At 38.2% G+C, this 17,825-nt stretch overlaps 1 protein-coding gene across 1 annotated transcript in view; it reads right to left on the bottom strand.

Moving 5' to 3' along the window:
* MYCBP2 (MYC binding protein 2) overlaps nt 1-17,825 on the bottom strand; it is a 180,510-nt gene that overhangs the window by 147,388 nt on the left and 15,297 nt on the right. The window contains exon 2 of the mRNA XM_065678093.1: nt 6,487-6,562. Within this exon, the coding sequence (XP_065534165.1) occupies nt 6,487-6,562 (76 nt within the window). The remainder of the gene's footprint in view (nt 1-6,486; nt 6,563-17,825) is intronic.

The following is a 17,825-nucleotide window of genomic DNA, read 5'->3' as shown; positions in this document are numbered from 1 at the left end:
ATAAAATCTGTGAAGAGTTTCTACTCCGGTTTTCTTGTCAGGAGTTCAGCTTAGTCTTTGTTCCAGAACAGCCTCACTTCTGTAACTCACATAGCCTCTTTTGAAATAGATTGGCCAAGTTAGCCAGCACAGATAATTTTAGACATGACAGTGCTAGACAAAATATCAATGTATGTTTTCTTGCCTATTAATAAAAAGCTGACTAACTTTCAGAAATTAACTCCTTCCTTGTTCTTAATACAACTATTATAAAGTCCCTTACCTAATGTGTTAGCTTTTAAATAGTAAGCACTTTAACCATTCTATCTTTCTGTGTTCAGGGTCTCAGTCTTTTACGACGGGGCAAACTACAGTTCTATAGAGTAATCTCCTACCCAGACTTCAACAGCACAATATTCTCCAGAACCCAAACCACCCTGCTCTATCTGAACAGTGCAGCACTAGAATATATGACTCATTAGTTTAATTCCTAGCTGTGATGTTAACCCACTGTCTACACATCTTGTCTCATACCTCTCTTTTCTCGTCACAATACCATATCTGAGATCTGTAAATTCTTAGAAACTAGAAGTATATTATACTTCATTATGTCATACACTCAACGAATACAGTAGCAATCCTAATGCAAGTACTTACAAATTTTGTCAGTTTAAAAGGACTGGCACGACTGCATGAAATAAATCCCTTTTTGAACAGTAAGCTGAACAATAAGGGTTGTAAGAACAGCTTAAAACTTACGGGTAATTATGACTTTCACCATTTACCATCTTTCACTTGAGGAGAAAACTCAACTGAATTAACATTAAATGTATAAGCATACAGATGGTTGGGATGCCTAAAGGCAAAAAGAAAGGTGCTGAATGACACGACAGTTTCTGGTTGGAGAGTAGAAACAGAACTTCCAAGCATCACCTTGTTCTCTCTCCCCCCACAAACTTCACTATAAGGTAAACACCACCGACAATTTATTCATGATGGATTTGCTCAAGTCTCTGAGGAGCTTAAACTATAATACTTATCGTTTCTGGATCTTCAAAACAAACATCTGTTCAAAAGTGAAGGTATGTAAGCAGGTTGTATTAGCATCACTTTTTTTCTTTTACAAAAGACAGAGATGGAGCTGATTAAAACAAAAAAGAAACAGGAAATGCTTCTGCTCCTCTAATGCAAATACTCATTCAGTGAGCACTTTCCATGTTTTATTTTCTTCAACAATGGCAGTGGAAAGTATTAACAGATATCAGAATTTTTTTCCATATGAGGCGAGTTTTTTCTTTTAGATTACAAACAGATTCCTAACCTCACTCAGGTCAGATGCACTGATGAGATCAAGTTAGGAAACTGGGACTTAAGTTCATCTCATCATCAACTGGAAATTTCCTTTTCTGCAAGTAATGATAGCTATGGCACTGGGTTACTCTTCTATGCTACCACCAGTACAATCTTGCTATCAGCTCCCAGATTTTGATGTAGAATAAATCCCTACGAAAATCTAACCACTAACTGTACCTAGAGAACCCCATTTAATAATTCTTACATCAAACTAATAAAGTCTATTTTAAGTTACAACAATTCTCATAATGATACTGCAATTCATTAAGACAAAATGTTAATTGACTTCTAAAAACTCATTGAAGCAGTTTATTAATTTTGCACATATCTAGGATTACTAATAATCCAATCAACTGCTCTTGAGCTATCAGATATATTATTTCAAAAACTCCACCCTATAGCTTGTTTCTTGGTATTAAGGGTATGAAGATTCACAGAAGTATGAAATAGCTTTACATGACACTATGCATACAGTGAAAAGCTACAATCATATTTTCTACACCTCCAAATGGCCTCTTCTTAATGGCTGCTGGAATTCTGCAATCCAAAGCACTTACCAAGTATAAAAATGACTAAAGCCCAGCTTCTAGGATGTCTTAGTGAAGACCAGATGATAGGCTCTACCTTTTTGTTCTCCCAAAGCATTTGGATTCTCAAAATATGAAATTGCTACCACTCCCCCCAAAAAAAAATGGAGCATCAAGACTGGAAAACATAACAATGCTTTTTGATTTAGTGACTTTCACACGAGCTGTAAGAAAGTGGGACATTCTGAAATCTTTCTTTTTTGCTTTACTTGGTACCACTGTGAACTGAAAATGCAACGTCTTAATCTAGATACATGATGAAACATACATTATAGAACTTAAGAGATATCCAGTATTCATCACATCTTCTGTCTCAAGTGCTGCAAAACTTTATCTGTGCTAGACAAAACATTTTTAACTAATTTTGATGGAAAGGAAGAGCAATTGTTAAATACAATGTCATTCTCACAAAATGTACAATGTTAGGCTTCAAAAAGAAGATTCTGAAACCATACAAGGTGAGGTAACAATGATGAAAGGTCATTTTGACAGTCAGACGGACTAAGGCATCTTTTTCAGATGAACAGACAGAGGATTTGTGAATGCAAGAAACCTAATTATACCACTCAAAAAAGTTTTCTGTATTCTAGGTAGACAAAAGACCAGCAGATTATGTTCTCCAAACATTTAAGAAAAAATTAGAAAAATCTTTCTCTTGAAGTTTTAAGGGAAATTAAAGAAATAATTCAATCCTGACCTACTGAATAATGAAATCTAAATACAGGCCTGAGAAATTGCAATGCCAATGTACGTAAAGAATCATGAACATAGCTTTAATATATAAAGGTAAAATTTTATTTCTTGTGTGGTACTTTTTCTAAAAGTAACACAGAAGCCTCTTATATAAAAGAGGCTCTTATCTAAAAGGTAAGAGGCTGTTTTACAAGAGAAAGAATGAAGTGCAGATGCCCACACTCTGATGTGTGACATGTTCTTGTAAACATATAGTCCCTGCTGAATGGCAGGATGCATTATGTAGGAGAGGTTAAATGGCACAGATTTGGTTCATATAATAGAGCAACCAGACTCACAAGCACCATTCTCATTTAGCCATTTGTAATGTTCCTGTACACTCAGGAAGTGGGGAAAAAGAAACCCTCTAGTCTACCCTTACACTTGTCTGACACATAAACAGTTTTCCCAAAAGATTACATCCATACATAGCTTATTTTCTGACCAATTTATTTCCTTCCTCTTGAACCAGATGACTGCAAAAACTGTTTATTCTCAGATGGGATAGAAATAAACTATAATCTAGGAAAGAAAAGTTAATCTGTTGTTAAAGATAGATTTAGGCTATAATAACCATCTGATCTAACCTGTGCCTAACAGAGCATAGAACCTCACCAAATTCTTCTTTGGACAGTTCAAACATCTCTTGGAAAGGGATGCCCTCTTGAGGTTTAAATACCAAATAATACAAAAGCCATTGAAAACACTACCAAATTATTTGAGTAGCTATGAGTGGTTTTGATGAGGCAAATATTTATCCTCAGTTGATTCACCTTATACATCTAACCATTAGCTTAAATTTGTCTGCTACATGAACTGTCCTTTCCAAAGGTTTTATTCCTTCCATTTGTATAAAGCTAAAGAAGTCACAGTTTAAAACTTCTGTCTAAACAGGTGGAAGCTGATCAGTGGAAGTACATTCCATCTCTGGTGGATTCCAGTTTTTCAGTCTTCTTCAAATAACATTATGAGAACAAAAGATAGTGAACTCTGGCTTTCCATCCAGTCTCCCAGCTAAATGCCCTAAGCAACACCTTTATGAGTTAACAGAAAAGTGGGAAAACTCCAAGGAGTAAAAAGGAAGGAGGGAAAGGAAGCAGCAATATTCATAGGGCTGAGGTAAGTTACACAGCCTGCAATTTTCTACCTGCAACTGTTGCCAAAAAAAAAGGAAGTTGGGGGAAGGTGGGGAGGGAAGTGGGGCCAGGGGCAGGAGTCCAATGTGCTACGCCCACATCCAATAACCACATACTTGTTTCTGTGTCAAAGTCACTCTTATTTAGCACTGGATTTTGAAGCCAAAACACACTGCACCCACATGGAAAACTTATACCTTCATTACAAAAACAAGATAATCAACCATAAAACCAAAAGTTAACAGTAGTTCAAATACAACGACCATAATATGACCACAGCTTAGAAAGACATTAATGCAGTAACTACTGGACTGCATTAAACACCAATTAAAGTTTTATACTTAAAATGTTGTAACATTTAATGCTTAAATGGCAGAAATAATTTTCTTCCAGTTGCTCAACAATGACCTCTTTTATTTCTTTTTCTTAATGTTCTCTCCTCTTCAATTACTAAATTCTAATATTTATTAAATGCAAGGTATAAATGACAAATTTTTGCGTTCTTTCGGCTTATTCTTAATTTAAGGCCTTCCCACCCTCTACCAAGCCTATTAAGAGAAAGCTCTTATCTCTGTTCAGACTGAAAGACCCTGGGTATTAAAAAACTAAACTAATGCACACAAGATCTCTTGCTCAGAACGTGCAGTAGTGATGGGCTTTTCAATAAACCCTATCATAAGGCTTCAAATGGAAGCATGCATTTGCCTGACAATACACACATCTGTTTTCAGACATTCCATTGTAAAAATTATTGTGAATATTCTGCACTGGTAAGCATGGGGATGCATTAAAAAGCATGGTGGGGAGCCAACAAAACCAAACAACAACAACAACAAAAAAAAAAACCAAGGAAACACCCAAAACAAACAAAAAACCCCAAAACACCTAATTTTGTCAGTAAACAAAGTTTGATAAAGACAGCCTCACATCTTTAGGTTATCTTTCCCTTTTCAGCTATATTCTTCATGCAATACACAATTTCCTGCTATCATGCAGGAATAAGCTGGAGTACCTTCCTCTACCTCAGTGACTCAAAATACCAGTACTCTGCTGATCAACCCTGGCTTGCCTTAAAGGCTGTCTAGAATACAGGCATCACTAAAAGACATGCAAAAACCCATTATGCCTTTCAAACACAAATAAATCTCACTTAATACTTCAAGTAGAAGACATTTTAAATCCAAGGAAAATCTTGTAAACAACCCTCCATAGGCATGAAGTGCAAAGATGATCAGTTAGTGCCAAATCTGTAACTACAGACAAGAACCAGCCTTTAGGTTGCTCATATAGCCTTTGGCCGTTCAGAAGGGATCCTACCAATCCATTTATGCAATGCAAATAAAACCAAGAAGCACATTTGACTGCCAAGCTTGCAAAGAACAGAAGTTCTGGATTTAGCTTCTACTTGGCAGTTGAACTAGGGCACCACTATCCAGAAAGACAAGGTTTCCTTTATATAGTAACAATGCTGAAAGATGAAGAGTTATTTTAGAAGCACAAGTTTCTGACAGTAGATAGAACACACAAAGACTAACTACTTTCTGCAAAATTTCTTCAAATTTCTAACTTGGTTTTCTGTGTTGACAGTGGGTCTGATAACATCATGATAGGAACAGGGCTAAAACTGCTAGTATCATAGCAACTGAAGAAAGGGCTGGAAAATTCAGTTTGGACCAGAAATATTTCACCGTACAGTACTGAGAACAGAAAGTGAAGATAAGACCCTTTTATACCATAGTCTGGAGCTGCACTACTTGAGATAAGTAGAACAATCTGGTAAGTATCCAAAAAGGCAATACCAAGTGCAGAGATACAGAACTTGCTTCACCCTCCCAAAATCATCTGGCTTGAGATAGAGGAACTACTCGAGGTGTGGCAAACAGGGATAACATGGCCAGCCTGATCTACAGTCTATTTGTACTATAAGAGCATTCAACTGAATACTGTATTTTTACTGGATATTCCAGTGGTTCTTCAGAACTATTCCAGAAATGAGCTACTTTTTCTTTACTGATTACACTGGGAACCTAGGAAGAAGCCTCTGTCTGCAGTAGGCCTTCATGAAAATCCCCCCAAGACTCCAGCTTAAACAGAGAAATAACATCTCTGTAATACAGAAAGAATGCAGTAGAGCAGTATTTTAAAATACTGCTGCTTCTGCCTAGATTTCTTGTCTGCAACAAGTAAACATTTCAGTGAGGTTCACTGTTTCTGCTACCACACATTTAAAGGGATGGGGGCAGAAGTTACACAGGGAGAAAATATCAACAGAAACAAAAAAGTATCATCTATTATGGAGGAATTCTCAGAGGTAACTTTGGCTTCTTAGACACTAAATGCTCCCTTTTGCCTTTAGGTGATATGGGCAGAACTCCTTGCAGCAGTAGTCTCCAACTGTTGGCTAGACATGCATCTCTTAAAACCTAACTGTAAGACCAACATGTCTAGACATATTTACACTTTAGGAACTGGAGAACATAAAATGCTCTTCATATTATTTCATGATGAACATTACTAGCAAACACAGTTGAATAAGGTTAACATTATAGCCATGTAGAATACAGTAAGCATACAAACAATACTGGCCTATTATTATCTTTTCTAAATAAATTGCTAGTTACACTTTTTTATTCTCAAATTTCTTTCAGTTAAAATCATTTTCATTTTTGAGTCAGAACTTTGTCCAGTTACAGACTTACCTTGTTGCGTGTTTTGACTTTCAATTTAGTCTTCTGTTTCCTTTTCAATTTTTTCTTGCTAAAAAGTTTCTTACTTCTGAAAAAGAGAAAAACCATGAGAACAAAAGAATTAATCTCCCTTCCATGCATCACAGTAAACAGCAGAAATAGCAGAGGAAAAAAATCCTGAACAATATAAATCCTTTACAGGAAAAGAAGTCCTTTAAAATATTTTCTCCTAAGCAAAGGAAACCAACAGAGACAGAATTTCAGAGTATAAAGCGCATAAGTTGATGGTTTCCTAATGCTTCACTGCTTTAGGGGCCCTTAGTCTCATCAATTTAAGCAGAATATATGCTAGGACAGACAAAAAAATACCTGTATTTTATACTGTTTTACCCTACTGTTCCTATTAGAAGTCCATTAGTGCCACACCAATGCTAGAAGCAAGAATTACTGATGATCCCCAGTAAGATAACCTGTTCTGTTACTACAGAACACATATGCTTTGTGAATGCTTTACCAAATAAAGATTCAAGCCCTCCAAGACAAAAAGGAAGCTTTAAGATGTATTATTTGGCAGAAAATTCAGCTGGTGGAAGAAACTGCCACTTCTGAACACAAACTTTTACATTTTTGTCTGGACTTTTCCCACCCTCAGCTTACAGATTTTTCATTTCCACTTCTTCACGTTACAGCTCTAGCTAACATAAACTCTTCTAATCCTCTTCTGCCCACACCTCATTCCTGTCACATTCTCTCTCCTCCATTTTACTACTAAATTAAAAAATTATAACACCCCCCACCCAAAGACACCATACACACACACACACACAATTATTTTGTCACCATCACTGAGATTACTCTAAAATGAACACTTTTTAACCTACTCTACATTTCTCTGGTCTGTTCAGATTACAAATCCTCTGCAAAGAAAAAGCAGACGTTATCTGTGCAGCATACAACTCATCCTCTAAAGGACTTTAAACAACAGCTACTAACACATTCTTCTGTGCCACTTAAAACATTACTCAAATAGATCACAGCTCAGAATAGCTGGGAAAATAAAACTATGGAATCTGAAAGTCACAGGTAGAAAGAAGTTGCACTTTCGGGTAACAAATTTGAAAGAGATTGAGAATCAGGAGAAACTTAGTATTTTATTAAAAAAAAAATGGTCTAAATAAAAATTTTGAAAGACTAAAAACATACTGATTACTAGTCTCTCCTGTACAGCATTCAGAATGCAAGAGCATACAAGTCTCATGGTCCAGCAGTCAAAAGCTGGTGACTAAAGTCTGACCAGCGGCCTGGCAGTCAGAAAATGAAAGAACACCTGCAGAGTATCCCAAGAAAGCTACCTGCTAGAAATTTCATCGCGTTTCCCATCTTCACCTATTAACAAAGAAGTAGTACATTCCTCATCAAGACACTTCCTGAAGAAGCAAATCAACTGACCACTTTTCATATAAGGAACAATTCTGGAGTTAAGTGATTCAGTGATGGGGATCCCCCCTTCCCTCCCCCAGGAACACTTCACCCTCCCAAGGTAAATTAAAGCTTGTAAGGAGAACCTAGGTAACCTCCTTCAACAGCACAGTTTCAATATATAACAATATACAACCTGTTCAAGGAGGGTTTAATGCAGTTAATTTTATTCTGTGGTCAAACATGAAGAACAGTGCAGTCCTTTCCATTCTGCAGCCATTCGTCCTCCTTCTCTGGACCACATAACTTTTTGTCAAAAGTCCTGATAAAGTCCTGAATTATTTTTAATTTCTTTTGAACTCTCTCACTCCACACAAGTAAACCACATTGACCAGAACTGAAAAAGGGACTTGACTTGCTGCCAACAAGAGGAAGAATTACCTCATATGTCTTCAAGGTCACACTTCAAACTGTATTTCAGATATTATTTGGCAGCTTCACAGCAATACACTATGGCAGACCTATGTAACCCAGACTAACCTGAAAACACTTTCCTGCAAACCTCTAAACTGAGCTTCTGCCCTTTATCTAGTTGTGCCTTTTACGCCTCTTATTATGCCTTTTAAACACAGTACAACTTGCACTTTCCAGAGACAACTTGATAAGCATTGCTTTTTTTTCTTCCTTTTTTTTTCTGTTTTGTTGTTGTTGTTGTTTGTTTGTTTGTTTGGTGGGGGTTTTTTTAGGGGCACTGAAGTTGCCAAAACATTTCAAATTTAATCCTGCTTGAAAAAATCCTTGCAAACGCTCCAAATTCATTATGGTCTGCAAACATTCTAAGCACTTTTTCTTCTTGTAAATATGTCACAGGATCAGTCCCTGCATTTTTGCATGCATTTCTATGTATGTACATCCAGAACCCCCACCATTTTACAGACTAACCTCATCTGTCAATAATACCTAGACAACATTTTCTCCAATTAGAAGAGATCAGCAATGAGCTTTACTTCATCTTTCTGATTCCAAGTGGTGGTGCTTTGATCATCCATTAAAGAAGCCAGAAGTATAAACGTTTCCTAGTCATTCCTAGCATTTTCCTAGTATTTCCTATACAATTTCTGGCAGTCACTATCTTCAGCAGGTCTTAGGCTTGAACTATTTTTCACATGGGAACAACTTGGGGTATAGGAATGCCACATCAAGCATCCACATCATCTCCCTATTTTTTCTTAAAACAAAACCTCAAGGGTACTGAAACCCCAACATTCTTGTTGGGAAGCATACTTTCCCCCTGTATCCAAATGAAATTTTAGAACTAGTGATTAATTAAAAAAATGAAACACCCTCATCAACACTGTGGATATGATTGTCCACACTTCTACTGCTATATACCATCATGCCAAGAGGTTTAAATATTCAGATAGAAAGGATAAAATGCAGGCAAGTATACTCATGAAAAACAACATTAAGCAGATTATGAGTAATTTCCTGTTGGAAACCACATGGGTTAATTATAAGCCTGACTTTTGTTGCCTGAAGATTAACAAGACCTGATATGGCTCAGTTGGATTTTTTAGCTAAATTGTTAATTATGTTTTGGGTTAACAACTGTAAATTGCTGTAAGCTGACATTTGCAAAGGTCCTAAAACACTATGCTGACAATCTGCTTCCAGTGGCAGAAGGCTTTTAGCCTTTAACTCAGCTGTCGATACCATCTAATTCACACCAACACTGATTATCAGCAAATCTTAGGTAGGTTTTCTGCAAACTGCTTCAAGCCATTTAACATTCGAGACTAAGTTAGCAGTTTTCAACTGGACCACAAAGGAAGTGCAAGTCAAATGAGTGCAGAGCATGAAGATTCCTTGACAAGAAAATACTTGTAGCAAAGGGACCCAAAGACAGAGTTACAACCTTCACAAAAAAATCTGTTCAGAATAAAAGCAAAGGCCTCAAATGTTCAGCCCTGGAGCATGGAACAACTGTCTCAAACCAAAGGGGGAAAAAAGGGGAAGGATGGGCAACAACCAATTTCTGGACAACTTAAAATAGCTGTTAAAGTATATGATTACAACTTCTATTCAGTTTTGTAGCATCTATCATTGAAGAGGGTAAAAACATGCTTAGTTTATTTGTTTTCAAACCAGAAGCAGCATTAACTAGCACTTGCAATATTTGCTGCATTATTACGGGGACACTCTTCAATCGTCTCAACACCATTGCTCTTACTCTGTTCAAAAGAGCTGAGGGAAATGCAAACAGATCCTCAAAGTCACAACAGTCCTGAATTGCAATTCATAGGCTTAAACTTGAGAAGGAAGCTTTGCGTGTTGAGTGTGCCCCCCACTCAATGTTGTTTCTCAATTACTCAATATGGGTTAACACATTAACCTTAGGTTAATAGCGTCACACCTGCACAAGCTCTTCTAGGCTGTATGTTACACTAAAGGTGTCACTAATGAGTGGAAAAAAATATTATTCTGTCTCTGCTGCTGAGGTAGAATAAGAACAGCAAAAGTGTTATTTAACTGCTGTCTGACCTAAACCCTTTGTTTCTATCTGAAACATGCTACCAAAGGTCACAGCAGCTAGTACAGCATTAGACCCAGTCATCCTATTGTTAATTAAATCCTTGAGTACACTTCCGAAAAGAGCAAGCTTAATAAGCCATATGCTAACACATATGAGAATTTTAAAAGCTTCCAACTGACTTTGACTCAGTGCATCTGTCTAAACTTGCTTGCTCTGGTTCAGTGGCTACGCATCTTGGGGATGAAGTACACTGTTGAGAGGCGAGGTCTATAAAAGTCATGCTGTATCCAGACAAATGACAAATACACTGTATTATTTTGTTTCCATAGGTGCTTACTCTGCACAGTTAGCTTAAGCATTTGAGGGCTAGTGGAAATGCTCTTAAAAGGCAGCAACCATTCAATAACACTGAAATTAAAGTCACATTTGTAGTGCCAAACAATTCTGTCATTCCCTCCACTTGGTTAGTTATTGCTGCTGGTGGTCATGTAGGCTGGACAAGAAACAGTCCAAAGTAAAGTCCCAAGCTGAAACCATCAAGTATCCAGCAACGGCAAGTTATTATCACTCATGTAGTCACCACCACATCTCAGGGTCTTTCATCACAGCATCGAGCTCCTTAAAAAGCTTTAAATTTACCAACACACTTTACACAAGGGCAGTAAAATGCAAGTACTGACATGAGGACATTGGTTGAAAAGTAATGAACTCATGCTTCCTCCACAGCTTCCTCACTCATACGGAATAACAGTGCAAGATCAGCAATACTCATTTTACTGTGCAGCAATCACATAATGACTAAATTACAGACATCAGCCTAATGCCGTTTGGCAGCTTTCATTGTATAGGTATATTACTGCCATAGAGGATCTACAGATTACAAAACACATTATCCAGAGGTTGTCACTACATGATAGAATATCATGTTTGCCATAAAGGCAGTGGCACTACAGGAAGGCTAACTGGTCCAAAGTAGACACAACATCAGCCACAGTGCCACATCTTATCTACCTTAAGTTCTGCCCACAAACTGACAGCGGAGTACCTGACTTGCAAAAGTCTATATGCCTTTATGATTTGCTTCTTGAGTAAGCATGTAACAACATCTGACTACCCCCAATTTTTCAGACTTTTCTTTACCATCACCCAGTAACACAGAGAAATACCACTACTCCTAAGTCACCACTGGAGAACTTAAGTACTACAGACTTATATACAACAAAGAGGTGGGGAATAAAAGCTGTTTTGACTAAACAAAGCTGCATCAACACAGAATGCCCAGAAACTGTGATGACGTTACTACTCTCTTCTTTTGATCTCTGGGAGGTACATATTATACTTCTTAAGAATACAGCAAACACAGCAACTTTCACTTTCCACCATTTAGTTTAACGGTTCTCCTTTACCTTCCCAGGTCCAAACTTCACCAGAACTTTCATCGCAGCTGTTGCAGAACACATCCCTGTTCTTTTTGTGACTCAGAATATGCAACAGCTGATGGCAAGCCAACTAAGAGTTTAAGGGTTAAAATTAGAGAGTAGGCCAGTATTACCAATATTGCTTTGGGTGTCTACTACACACATTCTGATCAGGGAGAAGTAGATCAGAAACCTCACATTGACAGGTCCTCATCCTTACGGGGGATGTTAATTGAGCTAGCTATCCAAATATCTGCTGGAAAGGAACACAGCAGGGCACAAGCAACGCAGGAGGTTTCTGGAGCGCATGGATGGTAATTTCATGACACAGGTGGTCGAGGAGTCAAGGAATGAAGGCACTTCGCTGAACTTGGCACAAGAAAGAACCAGTCAGGTGCACGAAAGCTGAGGGCAGTCATGGATGCAGTGACAATGCAGGTGAAGTTCAGGAAGCTCGAAGAAGGAAGTAAGGCAAAAGAAGGATCACAACCCTAGACTTCAGAAGAACAGACTCTGGCCTGTTCAGCAATCTACTTTGAAGACCCTCATGGGATACAGTCTCCTGGATAGAAAGGGGTGCAGAATAGCTGGCCGATAGTTTCAAGGATCACACTTTCACACATGCAGGAAGTCAAAGGAGACAGAAGGCCTGCATGGATGAACAAGTTCCTGACAAAGTTTAAGCACAAAAAGGAAGCATACAAGACGTGGAAGTGGGGTGAAGGAAGCTCAGGTTAGGGAACATTTAAATAAGTCACAAGACCTGACAGAATGCACCCACAAGTACTGTAGGAGGTGGCCAATGATACTGCAAGGCAACTCTCAGTCTCTGAAAGGTCACAGTGATTAGCATAGGTTCCTGAGAACTGGAAGAAAACAAATGTCACTCCTACCTTCAGGAATGCCAAGAGGGAAGATCAGGCAGTCCAAACACGCAACGGGCAGGACAGTGAATAGTCAGCTTGGATTTATGAAGAGGAACTCACGCTTGACCAACCTGGTAGTCTTCTACAATGAGAAGGCTGGCTTAAGGCCTGACTAGAGAGCAGTGGATTTTATTTTAACTTTCAGTAAGGCTTTTGACACTGTCAATCACAACACCCCCATACACAGACTGATCAAGTATAAGCTAGATAAATGTGGACTGAAGACGCCAAACTGCTATGGTCAAAGGCTTGTGAGTGATGGGACAGAGCACACCTTCAAGACAGTTTGCAGACAGCACAAAACTTTGAGGAGTGGCTGACAAACCAGAAGGTTTTGCTGCCTTGCCTAGGGAGCTTAACAGGTCAATGGAATGGGCCACCGGTAGTGTCATTAACAGGGGACTGCGAAGTCCTGCATCTGGAGAGGAACCACCTCAGGTACCTGTACACACTGTCAGCCAACTGGCTGGAAAGTAGTTTTTAAGAAAAAAACCTACAGGTCCTCATGGCAGACATACTGAACATGAGCCAGTAACATTGCCCCTGAAGCGAAGACGGAACACAGCCTTCTGGGCTGCATTAGAAAAACTACCACCAGCAGGTTGACGAGTTGGCTCTTACATACTGCACAACACTAGCAAGACTACATATGGAGTAACATAATTAGTTTTTCTCTCCCCAGTACTTGAGGGACTCACTTACTGGAGCAAATCCTGAAGTTCCATTTAAACATAAGAACGGTAAGAGTGGTCAAACGCTGGAACAGTTTGTCCTGAGAGGCTATATTCTTCCTTGAATAGATGCATCCTTGAATATATTCTCAATCCAATTTGACAATGTCCAGAGCAACCTGATCTGGTTGATTCTAATTTGAGCAAGAAGGTTGGACTAGACAGTCTCCAGAGATCCCTTCTAATCTCATCAATTCTGTGATCCCTCACTGTTTGTTTACACACTAAAATTTGACTGCAATAAATGTGCTTGTACATTGTGGAAAGAGTACCTTTTTTTCCTCATTCCAAGTTTAGCATTTTTTCCTGGTGTCATGCCATGTTTCTGATTATGCTTCCAAGTAGAGACATACTGAGCTTTTCATCTGTTCACCATCTGGATCAGCAAACATACAGCAAATTCAGGCATAAGAGCAGACTTCTATGGGAATTAGTCAGCACAATCAAACCTACAATACTACATAACCCTTACAAGAGAACAATGTATGAAAACCACTCTACCACATTTAAAATGTATAAGACAAGCCAGTCACTTGAATTGATCCACACCTTCTTGGGATATAATCAATGCCCAAGGGTATATTAAGACATGCACAGCAAAGAACACGTTTACATTCAACAACCAAGAGTTTCTCTGTGCAGATGGATCCACATGAACACTGAATACAGAACCTTTAACAACACTTCCCCAAACTTCAGCGGCACAGGACATTTGTGCATGTCCCCAGGAAACCTAAAATACAATTTGACAAGAGAAGAGTACTCCAGAATCATTAAAAACAGTGTCTAGAAAGGACCCCCAGAAGCCAGTCTTTCCATTCCCTGGTCCAGCACAGGACTAGTCAAATTCTACTTCATTCTTTACAGGCATTTTCCCTATGGAGATATTCTACGCTGCTAATGATCACTTTTCCACCATGTCCTCAACAATCCTACTAGAAAGTTCTTTGTGAGGGCTTTTCTAAATATCTCTTCACTGTAGAAAAATCAGTTTATTTTCCTCCTTTTCTATAATTAGATTTCTTTTTCAGGTCTGAGGAAAAGTAAGTCAATTAAGCAGTCTCAGTTCCTTCAGCCTAAACCACAAATCATTTACATCACTGACGTCTAATTTCACTATTCTCTTATACTCATACTTAGTCCCTTCTTGTTGAGGGAAGGGGGAGGGAGGGGTGAAAGAGAGAGAGACACAGAGAGAGAGACAGAGAGACAGAGAAAATAAGCGCCACAATCCTGAAGTGCAAATAAAAGGTCACTCATTAATTCAGGTTTCCTACACAAAAGAATCCCTCTCATGCATTTTGAGGGAAAAAACAAAAGGAAAATATCTGAAACACTCCAACACAGCATGACACTGCTAAATCACATGCATGTTATAATTCTATACAATGTGTAGAAGCTGTCATGAGGAACTTCTACATCGCCTTTTATTCAATGTTGTTTTTACATTTGTGTTTGCTAGTTAGGTTTGGGGTTTTGGGATTGGTTTTTTGGCAGGGGGGTTGTTTTTTTGTTGATTGGATTTTTGTTTGGTTTTGAAACTAAGCATTTGCTGAGGTTATTACTCCAGTATATGTGCAGTGTTTCCTAGTTTTGCATCTTCTATGAACTTTTTCATCTACAATCTCAATTCCCACAATGGAATTGTCAGTGGTGAAGACGAACAGTTCAGGACCTAGGACAGATCCAGATGCAGAACAAGAGTTACTGCCTCTTTTGCACTTTCCTGGACAGCCCTTTGACAGCTCTTTCCAGAGCACCCCTCAAGGGTGGTCTTATGTGTAGTTTTAAATCCACCTTACAGTAGTTCCAGCTAGAACAGGGGTGGCCAAACTGGTAGGTGGAACTGTACTGGAGTAACTTCAGTCCTTCTTTACTCATTTTTTCATCACACCCTGTTTAACAATTTATGAACTCTCCAAGGTAATAATTACTCCAAGGTAATAAAAATAGCTTGGAATTTGGCTCAATTTTTCCAGCCACTCTAAGGGGCAATTTCATCATACTTATGAAAATACACAACTACTTTCTAGCCTGTTCTTTCTCTGTTACTGCCTTCATCACTGTAATTGTTTTAACTTATTATAAGGCAGAGCTACTTTTTCTATCAGATCTGCCATCAGACTTTTCAGCCATGCAGAAAACCAGGAGGTACTCTCCTGATGAACTACTACAAAGCGCGTTTTGAGTTTTTTTCTTATCTTCTGTAAGCAGATAACTATCTGACACATGATCACATAGATGAAGGGCAGAGAGACATTAAAGCAATCGCATTTTCTGCTGGGCTTCCCTATTTCCCATGCCATTTACTCCATCCTCCAAAATGCTCCAAAACAGCTGTTAATTTGTAATCTAGCTTCAAGGCATCTTAATATCAAATACAATAATGGAGAACCATAGCTGATAAGTACCAGCGCCCATGTCAGCAAGAGACTTACTATTCACTGTCTCCTTGCTACAGAAGCTCAGCTGTAAGGGCTTCAAAATACAAGAAAGGGAATACTAAAAAAAAAAAGGGTTATCAAGGCTGATCAGAAAAACTGAAGGAATCTCAAAATTGGGGGACCATATTATGGCAAAAAATAAGTTGCTTTATAATCCTGGCTCACATGAGGGAGTTGACAATGATAAGAAATAAAACAAAGGAAGTAGGAAGAGCTTTAATAGCCTAATCAAAAGCTGGAGAAGAGGTTTTATGACCAGATAACTAAATAGCAAGAAAAATGTGTGGAATCTGGATGTTGGCAAGGAGATGGAAAGGTACCAGTAACAAAATGCAAACACTGAATATGGCTATAAAATAAAGTTGCTGCTTTTCTTGCATAATCCCTATTTTGGTACCTCTCCATATTTACATAAGCTACAATCTTCACAGCCTTACTTCTATGAACTGGGGGAATGCTTTTTCTTTAAAGCAACTACTTCTCTTAAAAGCCTCTATATGTAAAACCTCCCACATTTAGCTAAGCATTGAGTATCCTTCCAATGAAAATCCCCTTTAATTTCTTCAACCTCAGTGTGATCTCTTTGCTGCTATTTCAGCTGCCAAGAATTCAAAGTATGTACAATGAGGAACTGCCTCACAACACGCCTCATAAAGCAACTCAAAGTAAACAACTCACATAATTAAAACACCATATACCTTCTCCAAAGTTGGCATACAGAATGTATCACTTAAGGGTAGGTGCTTTAAGATTACATTTATAACTGTAAAATCAAGAGTTATTCAGAAAATGGCTCAAGTACTAGGTCCAATCTATCCAACTAAACCTTTAATTCTGCCCTTAGCTCATTTGTAGGTTACTCCATCTAACTCCCTTTAACACAAATCTATCAATCAATGTGAAAGTGGTTCAAGTCAACTGGACCCAGCAATGTTTCATGTTTATAGAGGCTACCCTAAAGTACCCTAAAACCAAACTTTCCTGAGTCTGTCTTTGCCTTACTTTTTGCCTTTACAGATACCTCCCTTTGATGACTAAGTAGTAGCCACAGGTAATCATTCCCTTTACAGCTGAAATATCCAACATGCTTTCAACCATAGGGAGACAGTGTCAGCAGACTGCAAGAACAAAGAAGGAAAATAAATACCACTCAAATAAATCCAATCTCTTCTTATCCTGATAAACAAAATGCCTGCTTACAGACAATAGTTCCAAAAGCTTTTTAACGCTTCATTTCTCATATGACCTACAATACTACCTATCAAGTTCCCAAAAGGACTTGCCACGATATGACTGACAGGAAACACAATACACAAATACAGACTGAAACGTGGCATGCAAATATGTATCACAAATACACAAACTCAGTGTAATGCAAAACAAAATATTAGCGAGCTTTATGAAATATACATGCACTAAAAGTGTATGTTACGCCATACACCAAAAATTTTACCTTACAAATCACAAATAGAAATAGAAAACCCAAGAATTTCTGAAGAAATACACTCATCTAAATCCTTTCACTGTAACTTGGCAACAAAACCTACAGAACCCTTCAGAAAAAAAAACCACCTTTTGCTAATATTGGTTAGTTATCTCCGGGTTTTAGAATATCTCTGACAAGCGAACAATTGCTCTGTGAAGCAATTAAAGAAAAATACCTCCATGAAGCACTGGTTTGACCTTCCTTTATTCTTTGCACAGTTGCGGCCAGCGTAGGAAAAATAACAGTTACTGCTTCTGCCAATATCACAGCAACAGCAGCTCAGTTACATGGCAGTTGGCTCGCAGACCATATTTTTGCCTGTTGTGATACAGTAGAAGTTTGAATATGACATTTGCTGGCAAAACAAAACAAAACAAAAAAAAAAAAAAGTGGA

The sequence above is a fragment of the Lathamus discolor genome, chromosome 4 (genome assembly GCF_037157495.1).
Source record: "Lathamus discolor isolate bLatDis1 chromosome 4, bLatDis1.hap1, whole genome shotgun sequence".
Lineage (NCBI taxonomy): Eukaryota > Metazoa > Chordata > Aves > Psittaciformes > Psittacidae > Lathamus > Lathamus discolor.
The sequence above is the reverse complement of the archived record's forward strand: the minus strand, read 5'-3'. Positions and strand labels throughout refer to the sequence as shown.